Below are 26,088 nucleotides of genomic sequence, written 5' to 3' on the forward strand. Positions count from 1 at the left end.
CGGCGGTAGCAAGCCACCGCTGTTCACAGGGTGTGAAGTCGACCAACTGTAAGGCGATCTTACACACTCAGTGAATCTCTGGATTGTGTGATACACAAACGTTTTCCTGATCTTCAGGGTTTTTAGGGGCTGGAAAATCTCAGTTGCTGACTTTCCAACCATATGCAGACCAATTACGGCTACTCTGTTTTCATATTCGTCCTGCTCCATGCTTAGCACAAGAAGATACACCCTTACTCTTCCACAGCTGAACACACAATGGTCAGGAGTGAGCTTCAGCACAAGCATGGTTCATGAGTCAGACTACCGGATGTACAGCCCAAGCCGAAAGTTTGTAACAGTATTTATAGCCAGGCTATTTATAAGGTTCCACAACTTTAATATAGCTGTATAACACTGCTGTATATATGCCAGGAACAGGAACCGGTGCTTTTCGTTACTTTCTCCCTACCTACCTCCCAGAAAATGGACTCTTCCTTCCAACACTAGGCGCATGCGCAGTGACGAGAGGATAGAGTATTATTGGAGTTGTCGGTCTAAAGTTGTCTAGTTGTATAGTCAGAACCCCACTAATGTGAAAGTTATGGTGATTCTCGTGTACGACTGTGATAGTGTTATCTTAACGCATACCGTACCTGAAGGACAGACTGTCAATGCGCTGTATTACTGTTCTTTTTTGGAACATAATCTGCGACCTGCATTGCGAAAAAAGAGGGAACACTTTCTGGTGAATGCTCCAATCATTTTGCAGGACAATGCTCGGGCACGTGTAGAGCAATCTGTGCCTGATTTGTTTTCTCGATGGGGCTGACAGTTGCGCTATCATCCCCCATACTTCCAGGACTTAAGCCCCTGTGACTTTGATTTGATCCCTAAGGTGGAGGGCATTCGCTTCCGAACTGTTCCAGAGATTTTTCAGGTAATAGACCGCTCCATTCGAACCATCAACAGAACAGGCGCTACCAGAGGTATACTACGACTTCCACTTCTCCAGGGAGGGGGGGGGGCTCCCTGGTTATCAGGGGGAGCTTTGTAAACCAAGTCCATTTTTCAAAAGTTTAACAATGTTAAATGAAGGTAAATTATGTGTGTGTGTTGGGGCGAGGGGGCATTAAATTACATAAAATTTAGAAACATACGAAAACTACATTTTCCTATATCTTTTAAAACATCGCTTGAAGTGTTAATTGACTGCTACGGAAATCATCCCTTACTACACACTCCATACTACTTCTGATGATACAAATATTTATATCTCACAAGAAAAAATACACAATATTCAATTATAGTGCCTACAGTAGCCTACATTCCACCCGGCCAAAACAATGAAACTCCCGTTCGTTCCCAAAACTTGGGATCTGTTGACCTTTGACGCAGATAACATCAAAGTCACAGATTTTTGTCTAAACGGGAGGTCGCAACAGGGGGAGCGAAGGTACAGATAATGAATGTAATACCTGCTGTTCGTGTTATGTGAATTTATCCTTCACCAAAGTTGTGAGCAAAATAATATGGGCTCTCTACATTTTCATTCTTCACTGCTAACAAATTATACAAAATAATTTTATCTAATGTCAAGGGGGCTGACGGCAGTACCAGGGGGGCTACGGGACTGCTTCACATCGTTGGCAACGGGTTGTACACAATGTTGGTGACTACATCAAAGGACTGTAAAGGTTTCACAAAGGTATCTCTTTTGTATCATTTGTAAATAAATAGTTGCCACTATAAGTCTCCAACCCACGTATATACCGTGCGTCCATTTCGATCTGCAGCCGAGAGATCGGGAGAAACGTGGCGGGCGGCGCTGACGGAGGTGCCGACATTTGCGGCCTGTAATGCCCGCATATTTTTATGGACATATGCAGACATTTATATAAATATTGCAAAAGTAGCACTAACCTGTGTTATAAGAGTTGTTCAAAGTGATGTCCACCTACATTCACACATTCCTGGCATCGTTTGATGAAATTTTGATTCACACGCAAAAGTTCTTCTTCCGTAATTCTTCCTAGTTCTGCCCTTATATTGTCTTTTAGTTCGTCGATGCTATGAGGGTTATTACGGTAGACTCTATTTTTCAAGGTTCCCCACAAATAATAGTCACATACGGTAAGATCTGGCGAACGTGAAGGCCATAAACCTCTTGAAATTATTCTGTCATCAAACACCTCCCTTATAGCGTCCAAAGAATCAGCGGCGGTATGGGCTGTGGCCGAATCTTGTTGAAAATACCCATATTGTCTCTCATTATCTGATAACAACTGAAAAAACGGCGCGAGTATTTGTGTGCGGTACCTCTCTGAATTTATTGTGTCTTCAAAAAATATAGGCCCTATTATTCTTTTGGCACTTACAGCACACCACACACCAATTTTTGCATCGTGTAACGGAACTTCGTGTATTATTCGGGGATTTTCAGTGCTCCAGTATCTATTATTCTGTGAATAAACATGACCACGCAAGTGAAACCATGCCTCATCCGAAAAAATTATTAACTGTGGATCAACAATACCATCTACAATATTCTGCAAAACCCAATTACAGAAATTTACTCTACTTACGTTGTCAGGGGGCCGTAATTCTTGCACTATAGAAACTCTGTACGGTTTTAATTTTAGTAGCTTAGTGGCTGTATGTGCTGATGATTTTGACACGCCCATCTCCTGTGAAACACGGCGTAGAGGTTTGTTTGGAGAACGTTCTAACGCTGCACCAATTTCATCGAGTTTTGCTTCGGTTAGAATCCGTCGTTTTTGCTTAGGTGTTTTAAAATTTAACGATCCAGTTTCTCGTAATTTAAGGACAAGACGTCTAACCGTATCTCTATGTGGAGGTGAAACGCCTGGGAATTTCTGTACAAATTGCCTACACACGTCTCGACACGAGTCTGTTTTCACGTAAGTGTCATACATAAAAATTCTTTGTTCTAACGTGAACCTTGCGGCTGGCATTCCAATCGTCTGACTGACACAACACACATACACACTGCAATAACACAAACAAGTAACGGCAAGTAACCAAGAATAGCACTCTTACGCACAGTACGAAATTAACACGCTCTTGGTTTACATCTGCCTGCCACTATATTCACAGCTCTGTAGTCGCGAAGGAACAAAAAACTTGAGCTAGGAGATTTCGGATTGCAAGGAAGCTCACGAACACCATTAGCTTTTAACGGTTCGTCTGCAGCGTAATCTTGATACAGTGTTGCACATTCGAAACCTCCAAACGATCCCCATCGACACAAAACTCTTTCAAGGATATAAACTTAAGCAGGACGTTACTGGTCAAAACTATGATTAAAATGTTTTACAGAGTATTATCTGTGGCTCTTAATATAATTTCTAAAGCGTATTTATTTGTGTATATAAGGGTGGAACTTGGAAGAATTACAGAAGAACTTTTGCGTGTTATAACACAGGTTAGTGCTCGTTTTGCAAGATGTCCACGAAAATAAGCGGGCATTACAGGCCTCAAATGTCGGCATCTCCGTCAGCGCCGCCCGCCACGTTTCTCCCGATCTCTCGGCTGCAGATCGAAATGGACGCACTGTAGAATGTGAGCCACATTTCAAATATTTTTTTTTTGTTGTTGTGCTTTAGAAAGTAACACTGGACACTGGTGCTGAGGCCCTCCCAAGCCCCATAAATCCAGGTCTACGTATGCATGTCATCACTACAATATAAGTCCGAGATTCTCCTGTCGATCGAAAATCTATTTTTAGAGATATCGTTTTCGCCGATACTTCATTCATTCATCAAACATCCATGCGTACCTTTTTTTATTGTATATTAGAGATGCAAGGGTAACTATTTCTAAAGACATCCAAATGTAAACCTGTCTTACACGTAGTACAATCTGGACCTCATTTTGCAGACTAACGAGGTTCTGGCGCCTGCACTCACAGCCAACATAATCCCCTGTGTGGGCTCATACGTATGTTGTGTTGTCCATATATATCTTTATGATTGTCCCTTCATCCATCTCATCATATAATCATTCATTCCCATCGTCGCGATTAGGCGAAACCGGCAGAAAAGCGATGTAAAATATCAATAAACTAATCAAATTACTGTACCAAATAAGCATGCCATTGAACGTTTGAGAAAAAGTCCTATTCAACTGAGGTGTCACAAGCTATGGTTTTAATTTAAAATTTTGAAATTGATTATAAGATTGTGGGTTTCAAGATGGCGGCCTTTATCGTCATAGGCCCTATATCATCCCCCCTAACCCTACTACAAACCTACAGTGTTAGTTTTGCGTAACAATATGTCATCCAACTTATATTCGGGTGTTTCCATACTTTTGGACCACCCTGTATATTACCATTACCATAACAGTTTTTGTTAGCAGGGAATTTGTGGTGGAGTGGTAAGCGAAACGCACTACGAAGCCAGAGGTCCCAGATTAGAATCGTGGTTAGGGCACGTATCATTGTGTTTTTCCCAGCATCCCATTAATCTGTTCAGCATTCATCCTCATAGTCACGATTACCCAAGAGGTATACAAGATACCTAAAATAACCGAAATAGAATAGCAGCGAGTGCATTATTGCATCAGTATTCTCCCCCATTGAAAGTTTCGGCTTGGAACGAGAATGTGGCTTGTGTCTCACCACGCTACGGTGCATAGTAGTCGAGAAGTTATAACAGAACAATCCACATAAGCATCATCAAAGCTTCTAGACCCTGTAAATTTGTGTGCTCGCGGTGGGGACTGAGCAAACATCAACGCTCCACGTGGACATTTTGGCTCTAAGATGGCAACACTTGGGCTTTCAGCATGCAAGAGGAGGACGGAGAGCAGCGTTATCTGTCTCCCTCGTTGCCTAAGAACCAGGATATGTCTGAGAGGAGCCTGGGTAGAGGAGACGTGCAGAGGACACACCCAGGACCATCCGGGATCGATACTCTCCCAACCTGAGGCCGAGCTTTTCCGGGTTGAGAAGGGGCGGCGGGGACGAGGGAGAGGGATGATCCATGCAGACCAGTGGTGCCAACCCTAAGTACATGTTACCATCGTTAGTGATTTTCTAAATTACATGTTTTCTTCTTGTGAGAATGCATTTTACTTTCAATGGCACACAGCGATAATGCATTAGACGTAAAGTGTAAAGGATAAGACAGATAATCCAAATTTCCCCTAAACACATCAGATTGCATAACATTAAAGGATACGATTTCTTCTGGAGCAAGTTTGTATTTCTAGTTTTCTTACTTTACGTCGTCTTTTTGGTTACTTTGACTAATAGCGACGATGATGGTGGTATTGTGATGGCATGAAATTGATTAATGGACACAAAGGAATGCCCAGGCTAGGACTGCAACCTAGAACCTTTGGTATGGAAATTGTGTGTCAATGGTCATCGAACATTGATGGTAAAGTTAATTTGAGACTTGGTTCACTGTTATTGAACTGCTACCACTTTTAAGTCTGCCTGTACAAAAATAATGAATAATTAGGGTGAATTTACACACAATCAGGAAAATTCAAAATATAGACAAATTATAAATTAAACCAGAAGTTAAACTCCAATTGGCTAGAAATCGTAGTACAAGGAGACGAACAGCCGTGATATAATGAATTATCGAATGAAAGATACTAACTTAGAAAATGTTGAATGTTCCCTTCCGTCTACTTGGGTCCGTTCTATTCAAGACTACTTGGTTCAGTGCCATTCAGAACAACGTTGCGATTTATCATTTGCTTTTTTTTACATAGAATTGTTATTTTGTCTTATTTGGTCTTTATTTTAATTCAATTTGAGCGTGTTTTCCACCTTTCTTGCATAGTCTTTTCTCGAACTCCCATCTCAATATATACCAGCCGCATTTCCTTGAAGATTCTTATAATGTAGGAACTTCCTTTGAAGAACATGAAAAAGTGCACTCTACTTCTTAAGCGAAAAAATATTTAACCAAATTCAAAACAATGATTAGGTTAGTTTTCGTACGTAATACGTTAAGCAAGGCAATTAAAATGTTATCAATAAAATTTTATCTATAGTATGCAATATAGCTATCAAAGTTCCTTAGTTCAAGTTATGCCAATTGATTATTCACAAGACCAGGTAAAGACACCAATAAGAATAACATATCTGCTAGTTTTTTTTCTGCCTTAAACCTGAGATGTCAGCAGCTCTCACGATCGGCACTTGTTTTTAGATTTACTCATTCGCACAGTATAGTAAACTAAGTACAGACAGGCTCTGATAGTTGGAGGCGATTTTTAACAACGCTGGTCGAAATTTTGGCGTGGAGCCTTTTTTTATGTTCGGTTATAGTAACGTAGCAGCAGGCCAGTTGGCAACACTGACAGGCAAGGGCTGGTTGAACTTGGTGGAAGCGGGGAAGCGTGCACGAACGGTCAGTTGGAATTTCGGAAGAGAAGAAAATCCTCTGGAACTGGTTGGCATTTAAGCCAGCTTTCGATCTGGAAATCGCTGTCTTTAGGCTTCCATAGGATCCAGCCCTAGGCGCTTGTGAAAGATTCAGGGAAGGGTAGGGATGGGATTTGCCCGACTCTTGCTATTCCATTGCACGAAAGAGTGGAGGAATTAAAACATGCAATATTATTTTGAAGTTCGTTACCAGCAATGGGGATGGCCACAGGGCAGGAGGAGGAGAGTTGGAGGTTCAAAACCCTTGAAATAGTTGTATTAATATTAGCTTTCATTGTCGACTGTCCATAACAGTAGCGTAACTAACACGCCGTTTCAAAAAAGTTCTCTTTTCTAAAATATTAATTCAAGGATACATTTATATTAGGTATATGCAAATATGACAACATACATGTAATTCGAATCAATGTCAGAACTGGTATTACGGAAGGCTAAAACAACAGATAAACTGTAAAAAATCATTGTATATTATAATTCCTTTGAAAAGTCACTGTTACTACAAAAAATACGATATTGTTACATGCCCATTAGGCCAGTCCTCTGCGATTTTTGATGGAAGCGAATTCGCAGATGCTTGACATGTTTCTTCTTTTGATCTAATTTCTGTAGCTACAGTGCAAGATACATTTTCTTCATCTTTCTCGCAGAAATTAGTAGCGGATTCCACTGACTGACTATCGGCGTGTTTCGTTAGGACTGTGGGGCTTAAAAAGGTGAAGCTTTGTTTGATTTGTTTCATACTCTGAAATCTATTGTTTACTTGATTTACTAGAATATATAAGGCACGTTAGAAAAGCGCATTTTCTTGACGGTCGTGTACTCTTCGCCGATGTAATCAATGACGAACTATTCAGCTAATGAAGGTTTTCTTCTAAGCTGGTGTTTCACTTTCTACTTTTCTAGTGCATTACATTTTCTGTTTGAAGTTATATGGGCAAAATAATATATGGTTGGTTGAAAATATATTTTAACCCGAAAGAAAAACTTTTGTGAACTATCGGTCTTTCTTAATTTGTCATTTTTACTACGTCTGATACGGTGTTTACGGGGTTATATTTTCGCCACTGGTCCATAATACAGTGGATCCCAAAGTATTCGCCACGAAATGTTCTCTAGCAAGACATCAAAACATCATGGAAGTAGTTACAAGGGGGGCGAGGTTGAAAATGGCTTTATTCAGCAAGATTGAAGTTAGAGAACAAGTTTTTGGTTCACTAGCCTTTTCCATTTCTTTACCTTTCAAGCGAGCTGAGAATGTGTTCTCTGGCGAGACATATTTCGGTTTAATGCTTCTTGAAACCTCTCACAAAGAAATTACTATACAGAAAATATATGTGAATAATATTTCTTAATGCGAATTGCGTACTTATTGAGTGAAGATTTACTTTGCTAAGATCTACTTCTATCAACTGTAACTATTTCCACTTGGCAGACAAATTTTCAGGGGATACAGTGTGGATTAATGGCTTTAGGAGATTCTGTACCACCTCCTAATATTCTGAGGGGATATACGGTGCACCCCTGCATCCCAAGTCTATACGTCACTGATTGTGTATATATACATAGTAATTACTTACTGAATTACTTTCTATAAAGAAGTGCTTTCTCTCTATATACGAGACGTATAATCGCATGCCACATTTTGACTGTAATTCTTTAGTGGGTGGTTATTTTAAATGGATAGAGAAAAGATCATCAGTATAGTATTTCATGTGACCCCATTTATATAAAACATTATTTTATATGAAGATTTTTAGACGAATACATATTTTCCGATAATGCCCCTGCATGAAGCGGCTCTGGGAATAAACCAACATCTAAACAATGTGCACTTTGAACCGGGAGTTAAAAGAGGTCGAATCCAAAAGATAATCAGTTTAGAATTCCATGTGACCACCATGAGAATGTTTATTTTTTTAAATCAGTTGCTCTAGTTCAACTACCCCTCTTCTCCTTTCCCACAGGCCCAGAGTAATTACAGTAATATCTCAGCATTTAAGTAAACTACCACAATTCGGGCCATAAAAGCTGATGAAACGTAAACATTAGTGCACAGCAAAATATTTTAACCAACTGGATTGTGGTTGTGGTATTTCGTAATCAGTAATGGAAGAACCTTATACACAGTTGAGAGCTTTTGAACAATTATAGGTCGCTGGTCTTTTAGTTTGCTGTTTCTAAACTAACCCAGAGCCTCCCCGATGGCGCAGTGGCAGCGTCGTTCGGATTCCACTTTAAACTGTAGGTCCAATCCCGATTAACCTTACTCTGCATAAATTGGACTTCAAACACCAAATCTACCAACCAATGAACTAAACTAACCCAACCGACAACTTTACATACAATCTCTGCCAGGTAGCTTGTACAAAAACCAAAGAGAGGAAGTGGGTGAGGAGAATAGTTACACACGATACTTAGGTACGTCCTCACTTCCGGATCGATCTCCAGCTTGAAACTATGGACTTGACGATGTTTTGAAAGATATCTAATTTTGTCGGAGATTGAAGACGAGAAAGCAGGCACACGATTCCGAAGTAAGGAAGCTCCGGAAATAAGGACGACATAAGTACCGTGTGAGGCTGGCTTTAGGGGTTGGGAAGCAGGAGAGCATGGCCTTCACCCGCCATTTAAAAGTAAACAAACAATAAATGATTCCTAGTACATATATTGTCTATGTCAATTCTCCATCCTCTTCGAATTATTATAATTTATGCCACCGCAGAACAGAAGTAGGAACATACTGTTTTACCGGCTAGCTCCAAACACACAGCCACGCCTTTGTGGAAGACACTGTATACACAAGGGACATCGTGTTCATCGACAAGCTTCAAAACATCATCCACAATCCTCGCGGTATCGATTTCCACAACATTCCACGAAACGAACCCTTTGAGCCCCTCGCCAACCCTTTCATCTCCCTTTGTTTATGGAAGTAGTCACCAGATGGCAGCGTTCTCACGTGGAGGAGTTTTCGATGTGTCCGACCACTCTGAAACCTTTCCTCCACTTCACTGTAATTGTGACGGACAGTGGGCAAAAAAGTTTTTTTTAAGACCAATTTATGCTCATATAGGCTATTCGGAATTAAACCTAGAGCAATGCAATGTGCTTTCGCCAGGAATCAAATCCGTGACCCCTTGATTACAATCCGACTGCTTTACCACTACTACCACCACTCAAGAAAGCTCAGCGAACAGTGAAATTACAAATACACAAATATTATGAACTCTCTAAACTTCATCAGTAATCCAAGAACATTGAAAAAAAATTATAATGCAAATAAATTTTCATGTAGGAAACACAAGTTAATGCTTCATTTCTCTAATAGTAGTAAGATATTCATCATAATATATTTTTAAAATTTACAAATTATTAATATACTGCACTAAAGTTTGAATGCCACTATTTCTGTTACAGTAAAACTGTAATATACTTGAGCGGCTTGATAATAAAACTTAGCTCGCCATCTACAATTTACATTGTAAATACACCAATAGTGACGTATGTGTTCGTGTTCTCTTTTGAGGACCTCACGATACGCTCAAATAGGATTTCAAAGGAACTTCAGGATACACAGGATTCAAATTAAAAGAACCTTGTGGTATTAGATTCCAGGATGACAAAATGCATTTTCGCGAACGATTTCGAAAGGGATGCACCACGTGTAGCAAGACAATTTACAATAAGTGTATGCTTATGCAAGGGACAGTCCACCGGCTACCTATTTGTGACGATACGGTTGAGCGCAAGGGCGTTCGGAGAATCTTTTTTGAGAGGGGGCAAGAATCACTTTCCATCGGACGAAGTGGAATGTTCCTTTTAGGAATGAGCTTTGCCACAATGCTTTGCAAGGCTGAGGTGAGGATCAGATTTATTCAGTGGCGGCGATTAGGGGGGAGGGAAGGGGGCAGTTGCCCCCAACATTTTACAACTTTTGCCTCCGCACTATGCTAAATCTTGTCTACAATGGGAAATAAACTGTCCTTGCCCCCCAGTTTTGACACCTTGACCCCCGGTTTTGGAACCCAATCGCCGCCCCTGGGTTTATTGGTATTTGGTATATAAAACTGATTAAAATAGTACATGTAGTAATAGTAATTTTATGATCAACAATAAGAAGTGTTGTTATAAAACAGAGTTGGGCTAGTTACTCAAGAAAGTAACACGTTACAGTTGCTGTTACTTTACATCCATAAGATAACGTGTTAAAGGTGTTACCATTACTTTGTCATACACAAATATTACATCTGCTCTTTGTAGCGCATGTTTTCCAAAGTAACTTTACATTCACAAATGCAAACTACACTATAAAGAATCCTGGATTTATAAAAATAAAGCAAGTAAAGTAACACAAAGTATGTACTGTTACAATTACTCACATAATTTTGATAACACGTTACTAACGCAAGTTCTGAAAAAGTAGTGCGTTTACTTCCGTTAAATTACTCTCCAACTCCGTTATAAACTAATTACAGTAAATTATCGATATTATTATCTTCTTACAGACATTTCCACTCGGATTCAAAATACGTGGATGAACTATTTTTTTCGTTCTCCAAATATCAGTCCTTTATTTCATTCACTGAAATCCATTGTCATCCTCATGTTTTCATACAGCTTTTAGCACTTCAATCAAGGAAAATCAAATTTTTTTATTTACTTTATTTTTCTTCGCTTCTTGTGCTACTTTGGATAATTTCGAAGATGGGGATGGGTGATATGATGAAATTGATTAATGGGTACTCACAAACGCCAATACCCAGGCCACGATTTTTGTAATATTACCTTTGTCTGTGGTACTACGCTGTTCCCGGGGAATTTCCCACGAAATTTGAGGAGTTGCTCTTTTAAACTCTATACGTTTTAGTATCTCGAGTCTCATACAGTAGGCTACGTGCATTATGTATCTGGAAGTTCTTGTGTTTTAATATACAGACAGTGTGGTGTTTGAAACTTTCAGTGTGGCGAAATTCCAGCAACTACTCATTAAACATCAGGATATTATATAAATTATGTGAAGTGCCCCCCCCCAAAAGAGAGAGAATTTAGGTGAAAATGGCAATGAAAAATGTGGCAGGGTGAAAATGGGAAATGATAAAATTGCGACCATGGCTAATGGAGAAAGTGGCAAGAGTAGAAATGGCACACAAGCCGATCTCCGTTAGCACAGCGCTTTTACACCAGGGGTCTCCCTTTCGAATCCCGACCTTGGCATGGGTGTTCTTTGTGAGGGTCCCTTTTTTACTTTCATATCATGACTCATCCTCATCGTCGCGATTAGCCAAAGCGACGCTAAATGACAAAAAAATGAAGCCGCGGTAGCTACGTCGTTAGGGCGTCTGATTCAATGCCGGATCTACAAATCTTGGACCTCCCGCAAAATATACCAATGGCCCCCTCTACATACCTACCTTTATATATATATATATATATATATATACATATATATTCGTGTGTGTGTGTTTGTGTAATTCTTGATCTCGTGTTGTCAAAGTCGTATATATAAGGGCCTAGAGGGTGATTCAAAGTCCCTTAACATCCCCTATCAAAAGAAAACGAGTTAGGCTTGGTACAAAATTGGTCATGATAGAAATAGGTTAGTCTTAAGGGGAACCACATTTGTGGCCGCCATATTGAATTCAACTCAAAATTTTTAAATGGGATGGGGGTGATGTGATATACGTACATATGACACTGTTTTCTCACACCTGGAAAATGATACATTTGTAACAATCATGCAGTCATAACTTTTTCCTGATTAATGATAGGTTGAAGAAATCTTCATCACTGCATTTCTCGCGAAATTATAGCTTGACTTCAACTCGGAAAACCCGGAAATTTTCTGGCTTTGTCCCTGCATAAAGCGGCTCTAGGGCCCACCCAGCCTCAAATCAATGGATCACATCACCTCCAAGATGGCCGCCATCGAAAATATGTGGGGCCCTACCCTCACATACCATAAATATGTCTTCATGGCGCGGTGTTATATGAACAGGGAACATACCTTTACCTATATATATTGTATTTGTTTTCTCTACCCCTGAGTAACTACTTTTATTTTTTACATACGAATATACGAACCCTCTACTATGTCAATGGTTTAAGCCCCCCTAAAGGCTTACTTGCCTCCGGGACCCCCCGCACTGCGGGGTTTTGCGGGTTGTAGATCTGGCACTGGTCTGACTACCATGCGAGAGATGCGTGTTCGATCTCCGGAGGGAGATAACCGGGATTTTTTCCACCTGTTCAAGCGGCTCCGGGGCCCACCCAGCGACGTATAATGTGAGTACCTGCAGGAAACTTTGGGGGGAGGGGGTAAAGGCGGCCAAGGGCGTGGTTCTAATCACCTTCGACTGTGATCAAGATAGTGTGGGGTCCTAACTCCACACCCCCTATACACCTTCATGGCGTGGTGCAAAGCACAGGGAACACTTTAATTTATTTACTTAATGATAAAAAGCAAATCAAATGAAAATTACAAATGATATACATAATACAGGGTGATTCTAAAGTCACTATACATTTTAGTGATATAGGGACAAAATACATTTCTTTTGCATGTTATATGAAGCAATGCTAACAGTAGAAGAAAGAACAGCCGCTGTTTGTGCTCGTCTGCGTGGAGTGACGTATGAACAGGTGCGGACGGATTTCACTCGGAAATTCAGAAAACCAGGCCTCACCAGGCTGGCTCTTAAGAACCTGGTAAACAAATTCAAGCGAACAGGTAGTGTTGTGGATGAAGAACGTCCTTGTAGGCTGAACGTAACACCACAAATTGTGCAAAGTGTACAGGACGCGATCACACGTAGCCACACCGTATCGACCAAGCGACTCAGTATCCATAATCCCAGCATCTGCCAGCTGTGGTTCATAGCACGGTGGATTGGGGCACACCAAGCTTCTTACTATGCACCAACAGGATGGGGTTCGTGATCACCTAAACGAAGTTTTCACCGGTAGATGGATTGGTCGTGTCTCGAAACGGGGAGTTGCCCCCCTCAATGTGACCCCATTAGACTTTTTCACTTTAGGGTTTATCAAGTCTAAGGTGTACGGGGTGAGGATCCACAGCATAGCCAAGTTGAAGCAACGCATTACGGCCGCAGTTGCTGAGATTACACCAGCTATGTTGGAGAAGGTGTTTCGGGCTGTGGTGGATTGTTGGCATATGCGCCTAGACTTGAAGGGTGGTCACATTGAGTTATACTGATTTTGTGTCCTACTGAGATATATGTTTCAGTACATATTTTGTATTTTGCACAATAAATCCTGTTCATGCAGAAATGTATAGTAACTTTAGAATCACCCTGTATAATGGTAGAGCAATCAGTCATGCACTGTGAGGGGGTATAGTAACTGGAAGGAAGAATTGTCCCTCCTCCCGCTGCGAAATACCTCCCTGCGTATACATTCAGAGAGGAAGGTTCAACTAGACTCCAGCCATTACAATCTTCAAGACAGTTGCAGATGCGAATAAGTGAAGAATGGTTATACAAATGATGATTGAAATAAATAAAGTTCCGATAGTATTGCTTTGATAATCCCTTAATACATTTTTAACTAACTGCAATATGTGTTCCTCCTAATAAGAAGAAGTTTCGACTCGGGTAACTTAGTGCGTCTTGAATGATCTTGTTCAATTATTATTCAAATAAATTACAATTGGATCATTGAAGGGGAGGTTGTGACACTCTTCCTCAACCCGCAAGCTCTCCGACGTTAAAGATTCTATCTACCTTTCCCGTAAACAAAACACCTTCAATTCAGATTCGAGCAGATAGTTTCACCTGCCTCTAGACGAAATGGCAAAGCGTGTTAAATTATTTGCTTCAAGACAGATATCTTGTTACTGCGATGGTTAACATGCTTCAGCCTTCCATTGAACGGAGGGACTCCCTCCTCCCCCTGTCATGGGATATTTAACGGTGGCAGCCGCTGACATCTTGCAGCCTCCATTAATCAGATATTCATCTCTCTGCAGCCGTTGTCCCAAGGCGAAAGGATTAGGGCTTTGGTATCCATTGTCTTCAGTTGGGAAAACTAACTGAATGCGTTCATCAGTTGACAAAGCGGAAATGCAGATTTTTTAGGAACAAGTAAGACATCGTTCTTTCCTGTGGAGGTACAGACGAGACGTGTCATCAAGGTGTTCAGAAATATGCAGAGTAATTAAAAATGAACGATACAAAAAGAAACCATACCTGTGACTGCTATAATGAATGAATTCACAATTTCCAGGTTTCATCTGGCAACACTGAAACAAAACAAGCAGGTCATCCAAAATGACGGCATCAGCGTAAGAAAAGGCTTATTGTGTGCTGGAATCAGGGCCGGATTAACCTATGGGCAACTGGGGCAATTGCCCCGGGGCCCCCACCAAAAGGATGCTGTGAAGGGCCTCCACCAAAAAAAAATTAACCAGCTAAGAAGTTGTATTTTAAAAATAAAAAAAAACCAATATATTGTCGTATGTCTACACTCTTCTGGATCCAATTGTAGCACAGCTCTCAGTCGATCTGTTTGTAGATATCTAAAGTCAGTATACTTTATACCATGGAATGATTTGGCTGTGGTGTGGAAATAAGACACACTTATTCAAACAATCAATTCTCAGATATGATTAAGATAATAAATAATCCTACGAAGTACATAACTTTCTTTCGTTAATAACATTGTATTAGAACTGAGTTTTTCTAGGGAAGAAAATTGTGGAGATACTAGCACTCTCTCTCGGTGCATCAGTGAACTATGGGTCACCTAACTTTAAGCAGCGCTTTTCTGAACCGCGCTAACATAAGCTAACGGACGGCGGAGTGAGTTGATTGTTTCCTTTCGGCTTTCGGCCATTGAGTACTTTTCTCAACAGTGTGACTTACGTGTTATTGTTGAGTACTGACGTGTTCGTAACTAGACATTTAGACGCAGAATTTTACTGCTGCCATAGCGGTACAATTTTCGTCCTGTAACTTTACTTTACTGCGCTATTCTCCCTGCAAACCTATCTGCGATATGTTCTATTGTGAATGACTACTGATTCTAAAATCAGGTCTACCATTTCAACTGCTGAAAATTGGTGGTTAACATATTGAGCTAATAAAGCTCATAGTAAAAAATAATAAAAAATGGGGGGGCCCCACAAAACATTTTGCCCAGGGGCCTCCACAAACCTTGATACGGCCCTGGCTGGAATATGCAAAAACTTCATCGGTAACGGTTGTTCAGAGACATTTCGCCCACACGGAACATCTGTGAATGTCCATAGAAACGTGTAGTTTGTGTACCAAGTAACTTGATGAGTTGTTATTTCATATTATATCGATAATTGTGAATTACATTCATTACAGCAGTCACAGGTTTCGTTTTGTACCATTCATTTGAATTGAGGACTACAAGTGGTAAACGTTGTAAGTGCCAAAAGCGAAAGTGTTGGAAAATCACATCGTTCAGCACATCAGCTCGTAAGAACGTTTACACTAGTGACCTCTTTACACGCCCTTTGAACTACTTAGAGGGCTACCAGCCACTTTTCATGTTTACCACATTATAAAGCATGGCACACTTCACAGTTTAACGTGGAAAACTGTGTTTGAATTATTTTGGCACTTGCATCTTTTACCAATTTTAGTCTTCAGTTATGCTGTATTTTAATTGAGACATGATACACTCCAAGTGGAACAGGGACGTCACCTCCACCCCTTCTGCTTTGGAAATTCATGTTGTTGTTTCCAGCCCACGTTATGCACAGATAGGCTAATCGGGACCGAACCTACAGTTTTAAAGTGGGATCCGAACCACTATGCAATGTGCCTCAACGGGGGATCGAACCCGACTCCTTGATTACAATGCGACGACGTTACTACTACCCCATCGGGGAGACCTGGAAATTTGTATGAAACATCCTCCTGCCTGTTACATTGCTACTATGTTGAACCATACATGCAAGCCTTTACTTAACCCCACGGTTGGAGAAAACGTTTTCTACATAACAATTTTTATTTCAAGCTCTGAATATACTGTAACATTTTTGCAATTATCGGAGAATCGAAGATAGGAAAACTCAGAGTTTTTGTTCACTGAAGAGCGGCTACTGATAGCAACACCTACTTGGAGATGTGCGCTAACACAAAACCTGACTTACTTAACCCTAACCTACGCACGTATGCATTTAATAGCACAATTAAGCATGGAAATAGGTTAGTTAAGTGAGGCTTACTGTCGAATTAAAAATTATAGATACTGGAGTTTGGACTCCAATTGAAAATTAACCAGTAAACCTACATAAAAACGAGTTACATCAAAATTTATCTTATTCAATTCTGCCTTGATCTTGATTTTTTTCTCAATATACCTTTTACTTTTTTATCGTTGCGAGAACATAAAAAGTGCCGGCTCTTTTATTATTGCAAACGATCCCTCTCTTTGAAATTCTATAAATAGAAAACGGGTGGTCCGATCGTGATGAAATTTTAGTATGGTGCACGCATAAAGGTTTTAAACACAATTCTTAATTTTAAGGTTTCTCAAATTTGTCAAAAGCCGTTCTTATTAATTTTGTGAAACAACTTTTTCTTAGGATTTGGAATTCCTACAAATATGATCTTGGTCTTGTTTTGAAACTTTTTACATCTGTTCTTAAAATCCATTATTATTGTCAATTCACAATGCGAAACTGATTTTATGCAGACTTTTATACAACGGAGTAAAGATGTACGTGGAATGTGGCAACACCACACACAGTGGGCTACAGCCGGAATGCGCACACTTTTCCGGTTTTATCAGTGGTATCTGATAAACCGTTGACAAGCTGTCACAATGTACAGGATTGCGCACAAAAAATGAGGCGATGTTATCAGATGTAAAATGTTCTCAAGACGTTCTCACTTCTGTTGTGTTTGTTTGTGTGTGTGTGTGGACTTACACGTGTTTTTGCTGTTTTGCTAACCTAACCTAATCTATCTTGACTTGACTTGTCCAGGATTGCGCACAAATCTCACTGACCTGTTTTTGGCACAGAGTTTGATCGAACGTTGCCACTTTGATAGCTTTAAAGTCTGTGCGCAAAACTGTTTTCTTCTTTAGACAAGAAGAGAGAGAGAAATTAGAAATAAAATAGTAAATCGCTTAAGGATTAAATAAAAAATATAATTTGCAATATAGCAATGTGAATTGACATTGACAATGGATTTTAAAAACGGATGCAAAGAGCTTCAAAACAAGACCATAGGACTATCAAACACTAAAAAGCTGTTTCGGAAAATTGATAAGAACAGTTTTTTGACAAATTTTAGAAACCTGTAAATTACGAACTGTGTTTAAATGCTTTATGCGTGTACCATACTGAAATTTCATTACGATTGGACCAGCCGTTTTTTATTTATAGAATTTCAAAGAGAGCGAATTGTTTGCAATACTTAAAAAAAGGCACTTTTTGTTCTCGCGACGATGAAAAATAGAAGGCACATAGAAAAAAACATTTCGTTACTATAGCTTAATGCAGAATTGAATATGCTAAATTTTGTTGTAACTCGTTCTTATATAGGTCTACTGGTTACACTTTAATTGGAGTCCAACCTCGGGTATCTGTAATTTTTAATCCGACAGTAGTGTTGTTAGCGTAGCTTGCACAGCAGGCAATACACAAGTGACGTCATAACAGTCATTGACAGTATATTTCCCAAGTTGCTAACACTGTGTCTAGCCCCTCGTTAGTTCACTGCTTCGAAGTTGTACTTCTACTCGCCAGGTAGCACCAAAGTTACAGGAAGTAAAAATGGCGACTTCACAACGGTGAGCTCAACTGTCTTGTGGAAAAATCAAGTGTGTCAAGTCAAAAATCAACTATTTCACTGTAGAAACAGCATTGTTGATTCTACGGAAAAGGTCTGATAGGAAAGGAATTGGAGATTTTGCTGCTTTCCTCTTACAAGTTAATACAGAGAATAACATGCCATATTTTCAACAATGTGGACCTCTTATCGGGAGTATATTAGATTTATTTGATGTAAATAAAATTCAAGAGCGCACTAGGACGACATCATATTATTATGTGCGTTCTAGACATTTTCTTTTACTTATGCTGGCTATATTATCGAAGATAGACACGAACGTAAACTTGCAATTTGGAAAATGGATTTTGGCGGCTTCAGAAACACCGAAAACAATTTCACTTCCCTCCTAATCAGCAGAAACTTCTCTAATCATGCCTTAATTATTTTTCTTCGTAGTGTTCTTGTTTTACATATACCCTATAGATTCATAAAATATCGATTTTCAGTAAATATGTATATCAAGTGCGTACTCACCCGGAAAGTATCATATTCCTAAAAATGAGGGCTCTATTCATGATGAAGACCAACTGGATCCAGCACTGAAACCACAATGAGAAATATTTTTTAGCACTTCACATGAAACGATTCAAGAGACTGATAATACTATATTCTTATCTTGTTCATGGCTCAAACCGTTTTCCTGTATCTTATCGAAATTTGGCAGATAATCGGTTGATATCTTTATGAAAGTGCATTACAGCAATTCCATGTAATTCCGCGAAATCTTGAATCTAGCGAAGGCGGATAACCTTTGAGAGTGAGTCAGTGAAGAGCCTTTGCAAATGTTTGTTCAAGGATAACGTTTTCCAAAGACGTTACCAATGAACGTTTGTGTCCTGGACACGCTTGAGAGTTAGAAAAACAGTTGGCCATATTTCTTTTTTGTGTACTTGATTTAAATCAAGTCTGTGTAAGGTTTAAAAGTTGAAGGCAACAACGCGAAATCGTACCAACCTTTAAATTCCTTTTAATATTGCTACCTCTTATAACCTACATTAAAATTTCACATTTTTAAATCAACTTGCATACAGGGTGTATCATAATAGAATAAACTAATTTAATTTATTTCGACTAAACTATATGGAATACAACAACGATATTTGTTATGTTTCGATAACTAACACTTCAAGTTTCTATTAATGTCTACAAATGGCTACAAATGTTTAATGTGGCTTCCACCAGTTATGCGACACACACCATCGAAATTCGAGTTCTTGCCACAATTTAGCTGTCGCACATTCTGTGGCATAGTGTCTTTCACAAAGCCCCAAATGCAGATATCTAGGGGTGTAAGGTTTGAAAACCTGTGAAAGTCGCCATTTTCTTTAACACTACGCCAGCGCCACAATCACCGTGTTTACAAAAGTCTTGCGTATGACAACAAAACTTGATTTTCGCATTGTTTGTTTCAGTTAATTTTTTAACAATAAGCCTGATAAGTTGTTTATTATGAAACACGCTGTATTTTAAAAATCTAATCCTCAGGTAAGGTTTATTCTAAAGGCTTGCTGGGTGTCTGGGTAAAGGAATTAGTCTAAAATATGTTTCCAATATCCCTATCAGTATTCCAAACAATGACAACAAAAAATGCAATGTGCTATCTTTAACAGTGTACAGTCACCGTCAATAAAAAGAGACACCTTGCTCCTGAAATACTCACTACCCTGCAAGGAGTTGTGTGTGTTGCCTAACTCCGCGGCGATAAGTGGATTTTAGAAGTAAATTTCCAATGGCAACTTCTGCCACCGACGTAGAGCTGGCAAAAAACATAACACCTTGCAGTGAAGAGAGTATTTCAGGAGCTAGATGCTCCATTTTTATTGCCGGTGACTGTACATATACAATTACTGTTGCCCAGTGATAGTAGCTTACGATATTGTTTATTCGTTGGTGTGTTACATTTCATTATATTAATTCATTATATTAGAGTCAAATGCAATTGGGACAGTGAGGAGTCGAAGAGGAGGAAATATTGTCTGGGATTCGGTCATGTTTAGTGTACAACACCATAAAATTCAGAAACGCATATTTGGGATAATATAGCATTCATTTGTCTAGGGTTTCTTGTTTTCTGGGGGGCGGCGGGCGAAGCGACTGGGGCGCTCTCTCCTGCCCCATCTGATGCAGCCACTGTCACAGGATATACGGAAACGGATTAGTATTCGCTGTTTTTAACCTCATTCAGCAACAACCCTTTAGAACAGACTGGAATCGAAAGATTGATTCATCAAATCTTCAACTCACATTAAAATGTATCATCTTTAAATTTCGAGAAAGTAATAACATTTTTTTTTTCTCTTTCAGAACAAATAATTGAATATTTATTTTTGCAAATATAGAGAATAGACAGTAAGAATCTTACAATTGATACCAGAGGCTGCAACTTAAAATACATTTTGGGGGCAAGGTTGGCAGAAACAATATTTTATAGATGTAAATATATATAGTATTTGTCCATCTACATGAATTTTGTCCTTGCCACCCCTCACGAAGTCGGCGTCTATGAATGAAACGCTATCCAAAGTTTCGAGATTATCAGCTGTGTTCTTTTTCAGATGTCAAGTTTCACTGTTTTGCTTGATGCAATAATTAGGTTACTCTAATAATAGCACTCTTGAAAAATAAATTTCACTGTTGAAACGAATATCTGGATTTTTCTGCATTCTCTTGATTTGTTTTTGTCCATATCAGAGTAACGCTAGACGCTATAGGACATTTGCATGCACTGCAGCATACTTGGATTGTCATTGTTGAATTTAAGCGACTCTCTAGAACAATGAATTGGCGTTCAGCCACACCAAGTGATTGGCTGAGCAAATGCCTAAACGCAAACACGTCACCAGAAGTCCCTTGTATAGCTGATCGTTATATGGTACTCCCCATTCATGTCTCACAAACTTTTTTCCTTTGTCATTTCACCAAGGATCTTAACTCCGTAAGGATGTAAGTCTGTTTATTTTTAAAACTTCCTTTGTCGTTGATGTGTGTAAAAGCCGATTTCCCAAGAAAACGATGTTATCGAAATGCTTGTTTGCGAACAAGCTAACAACCGTTACACAAAACCCACTGAAACTTGTGAATCGCGTTCGGCTTAACTGGAAGACGCTTACATCATGGACGACCGGAAGTAGGGGTATTTGTTGTTACTGTTGCCGCGTAAATTTTTTTGTCACATCCTTCTTCTTCTCAGTATTGAATTAAGTATATTTCCACGTGTCATGGATTTATCGATTATATTTTTTTAGTATTGTAGTATCTGTGTGAAGGTGTCTATGATTGGAGAACAGCATCTTTGCCGGCCCCTCCCCCGCCTTCTTCGATACAGGACGGAAAGCTGAAAATTGGCAACGCTGCATTCAAGATAAGCCACACGTATCGAGCTACAGATAATCAAAATTATGACACTTGGGTGAAGAGAAATTTATTTTAACCCATACTCTTTTACTTTTGACATATTCGTATTGCTACTGGAAAAGCAAACAAGTTTGAACAGGCCGAGTTCCAACGTTGCCAAATTTAAGTGCTACTATTGGCAGAATGTAGAAAACTAGTTCGCCACACACACTGACTTGTTTGTCGAACCGTCAGTTTTGTTACCCTCAGATTTTCCATTGTACACTCTCCCCCTTCACCCCACAAACATTTCCCCTTCGATAACCCTATGCCAGAAAGCTTCTAATAGTAGAACCAACACAACCCTCCTCCGTTCACTCAACCCCGAGGCAGAAACTGCCAAAATCGATTCTCCACTTCGCTTCATTTCATAGTCCAACGCTCTCTCTCTCTTTCATGCATTTTTTCTTTCTGTCGAAAAAGACATATTTCACAGTTTGGAGCATGCGGAAGATATCAGAATTCCCAGAATTCTCCGCGAACTGAGACGATAAACCGTCACCATCATGAGAGCTCTAAGTATTTTCCTCGTCAATTCCTTCCATCTCTTGAATTGTCGCGAGGCTGGGGAAGGGGGGGGGGGGAGCGAGATAAGGCTGCTATTGACGAAATTTAATCACGCCAACTCCCCCTCCTCTCATACGCCACGCCCTCGTCCCCCCTCCTCCCTTTTCCATTTCCGTCATCCGTCCTAGTTCATAATCCCCTCCTTTCTCGCCTCGTGTTTTGGAAGCTCGGGTCCTCGGGGAGACGTAATACCTCCGTGGATGATGGCATCCCGTCGTCATCAACCCCCCCCCCCCAACCCCTTCTCCAACCCTCCGAAGGTTCCCAGAAACCTCCAGCTTCTTCAGGTATTCCCCGACAGCATTCGGATTGTGAAAATTTAATGGTCATCTTGTCCACTTCACAGCGGCTTTGTTCGACCCTCTGATTCATTGCACTTCACACGTGATTACTACGGCCACGATTTCCAAGTTTACCAGCCAGGTATGAACTTCTAACCTCCTTTAAAGGTCTGTAACGTCCCTCACAAATATGCTCTAGACAATCAGTGGCGTGGCAAGGGGGTTGGGATCATAACCTTCTGTGGACTCAATATTCCACACACACACACAGACATTTGTCAAATGCAGGATAAGACCACTATAGCTCGACCACAAGGAAAAAAACCTTCCGTCCAAAGCGTTCGCGCAACTTCCCTGCCGTTATCGGTGTTCGGGGCAGTGTTGCCAGGTCAGATTTAAAAAATTCGGGAGATTGTTCCTTGGGAAACCAGAAGATCTGCTACAAAATCCAATGATCTAATAGTAGCGGATGAACGACGTTCTTGGGGGCGGAGGGGCGGCATAGGCGTGCGCACTGGGGGGGGGGGGCAAGGGGAGTGGCGCGCATTGTTTACGGTGTAAATGTCACAGATACTTTTGTAACAATGGTGCTAAACCCAGCACCCTGTGTTTGGCGAAAATAAACCGAAGATCTCAATTTCAGGAGTGGACATGTTTCAAACAAAAGAAAGTAAACCGCCCGAGGGAACCGACCAACATCTTTCATCTCTTCCGCATTTTCCGGTTACAGGGTGCGTGGAAAGCACTCTCAAATTTGCCCTTTCTCAGCACCGACACAAGGGGTTTGCGATGCCTCTATTATCGCGAGGAATTTTTATGACAGGAAATGGTAGAAAGTTGTATTCACAGATGAAGCTAACGTGTCGCCTTTCGTTGTCGGCGATTTTCCACAATCTTTCAAGTCGAATGCTAACAATAACAAATCAATTTGCCTCTGCTGGTGTTCGGTGTACAGCTATCGATAGGGGTGGGCACGCGTCCTGCACCATAATGAGAAAATGCATTACGTATGTGAAATATATTTGGTGAATTAGACAGCATGTCTTCCTCAATAATTCAAGATAGCAACGCTTATGCTAGGGTGCCACCCATCCTCCCCATCTGCTAGAAATACACACACACACACACACACACACACAAACACATACATGTATAACATAATTTGCCCAAGCTACGAAGTCAGTGTTTCTACCTCGTAAGGCAAGGACGTTTCACTGTGTTTGTGTCACATCATCCATTTCATCAGTTTTTCATTCATCCATATTGTCGTACTTACCCGTAGAGGTACAAAAGCGACGTAAAATAACTAAAATAGAAATAGATTTTAGGGTGGGATAAAATACAGCCATCTAAAAATAGTAATGTAGTAAAAATAATAAAAATAATGTCCTAGCACAATTGAGTAGCGTTTGACATAATTTCACAGTTCAAACAGCACTTTTCACGGCTGAGTGGAATTCCACTCCACATCTCCCCTCCATGTTCAAGTAAGATGAGCAGGAAACGTGTTTTTAAGCTGGCCGTTGGAGGTTCCATAGCAATAGTTTATTAAGTAATTCTCCCGAGAAATCAATAGGCCTGGCAACGCTGACGTGAGCCGGCTGAATGTTCCTCCCCCCTGCCCTTTCCCGCACCCGCCGGCGCGATGTGCTTCTGCGCAGGTATTTTTGCTTGTGGTTCCACTATAACAATAGATGTATCCCTCCTTACTGTTGCAACCTTATACGAAAACCCGAGTACGCCACTTTATCCCGGGATCTCTGGAGCAAGGCCGTGCATAAAGGTAGAAAAGCGAGTGGGCTGAGCGAAGCAGTTACGCTGATGCATACGACTGGTAGCTGCAGTCGATTTTTCCCCTCCACGCAATCCCGTTCCCTCGCATTTGTTCATTGGTCGAGCCCTCTCGAGTCACTACTTGCGCAGAGACTTGCTTTCGTTCGCTCGCTCCAGAGATTCTAGGGACAGAGTATAGTATCATTTGAATGTCTGTCTCAGTATTTTCTTTGCATTTTCTGTCAATTTTCTTCCACATTCATCTAATCGCAACGACGAGGAAGAAATATTTTAAGATGTAATTTGTAGGCACTCAAAGGCAGAGGTAAGAACCTTTAATTGCTAGTTAGTGAGCCTAAAACTAGAAGTTATCGGCCATACTCTCGTCAGTTGATTAAAACTTAACATTAGACATTTGGGGCAACTTTGATACAAGAATAGTTAGTACATTAATAATAATATTACAGTTGTAAGATTCTCATAAACAACAATGATAAAGTTAATACGAACGCTGATTTACTTTTTAACATTCGAAACGAAGTAGAACTTGGGTGACTTAGGAACGTTTGTGTGTGTGTGTTCGTATGTGGGAGACGTATAATGTAGAATGAATATGGATTGTTAGTTATATATTACATATTCTCTATATCATTAGGTTAATCGCAATGATAAGGATGAATGATGATAAAATGATATACCTAACGTATGCACTTATCGAAACTAGAACACCGAATCTTCAGAAACACACACACAGCAATGCGATAATGAAAAATACCGTTTGTGCATTTGGCTGTGCATATTCAGAAAGCTACGGGTGTGGAACAATAAAACCTGGAAGAAATATAAGAAGACATGTAACGATATCGGGTCACGAAGGAGCCTCTTGTTCTAATGTCCTAAATGAAGTATTTCTGTGGAGTTCCTTTATCCTTCAAGGTTGGACCATTTCCTTGTCTCACGTCGCGATTAACTTAACGGTGGAAATAACTATGCGTCTTTTATGCATGTTCATGTTTCAGTCCATATGCGAAGTTAGGGAATATCCAGTTCTATGTTCAGTTCTCTCCCGACGCGTTGAGCCCAATGGTGAGGGGTGTCGAGTGGAAGTGTTTCTTCCAGGTTGTGGAGTACTAGAACCTTACGTTGCTTGGGAAGATAGGTGGTGGCCAGGGGCGTGCCCAGGATTTTCAAAATTAGTACTTATCTTAGGGTTTTGCCATCTTTTCCTATCTTTGGCGATTTTTTAAAGGAAAACTAGGCCAAAGGAGGGGGGTCATGACCCCAACCTACCCCCCTCGGACACGCCACCGGCGGTGGCTCCTTCTTGCCGCTGTCGCGAGAATGGCAAAGAAAGGTGCAAGGGCAGAATTAATGTAGTCGTGGGTAGGCGATGAATCTTGCGCCGTAGGTCTTCTTGGCTGTTTAAGATAATTGGGTTAGTGTGGGGTCCAATTTTTGTCCATACTGTGAGCGCAGATTTTTCCTTAAGGTTTTTCAGCTACAGATATAAAAAAGTCCAAATCTTCGTGTAGGTATATGCTAGTTACTAGGCTTTCGTGTTTGACCACAAAGAAGTCATGTCGTTTTGAATATTCTTGGACTGTCAAGCCACATCTGAACTTCCAGTTGTAGCGTATCTTAATAGTGAAGAGTTCATCCGAAGCATTGTTCTCCGTCGAAGCTGAGGAGTGAGCAGTAAAATTGCTTTGGTCTTGGTGAGTGGTTCTCAACCTTCGTGAGCCTGTGGTCCGGTAAATTCGTTCTTTGAAAATCGATGCCCCCATTTCAACAATCTTACTCTTGAATGACTTTCAATTTTTTTCAACTTTACACGTTA

The 26,088-nt window shown here is 40.3% G+C and overlaps 1 protein-coding gene across 2 annotated transcripts in view; it reads right to left on the reverse strand.

Moving 5' to 3' along the window:
- LOC146004429 (uncharacterized) overlaps positions 1–26,088 on the reverse strand; it is a 182,400-nt gene that overhangs the window by 133,881 nt on the left and 22,431 nt on the right. For both annotated transcript variants that reach the window (XM_083143285.1, XM_083143291.1), the window contains exon 2: positions 18,712–18,776. In XM_083143285.1, coding sequence (XP_082999411.1) covers positions 18,712–18,776 — 65 coding nt within the window. The remainder of the gene's footprint in view (positions 1–18,711; positions 18,777–26,088) is intronic.

The sequence above is a fragment of the Lepisma saccharinum genome, chromosome 1, assembly GCF_977018435.1.
Source record: "Lepisma saccharinum chromosome 1, izLepSacc3.1, whole genome shotgun sequence".
In the NCBI taxonomy this organism is placed as follows: Eukaryota; Metazoa; Arthropoda; class Insecta; order Zygentoma; family Lepismatidae; genus Lepisma; species Lepisma saccharinum.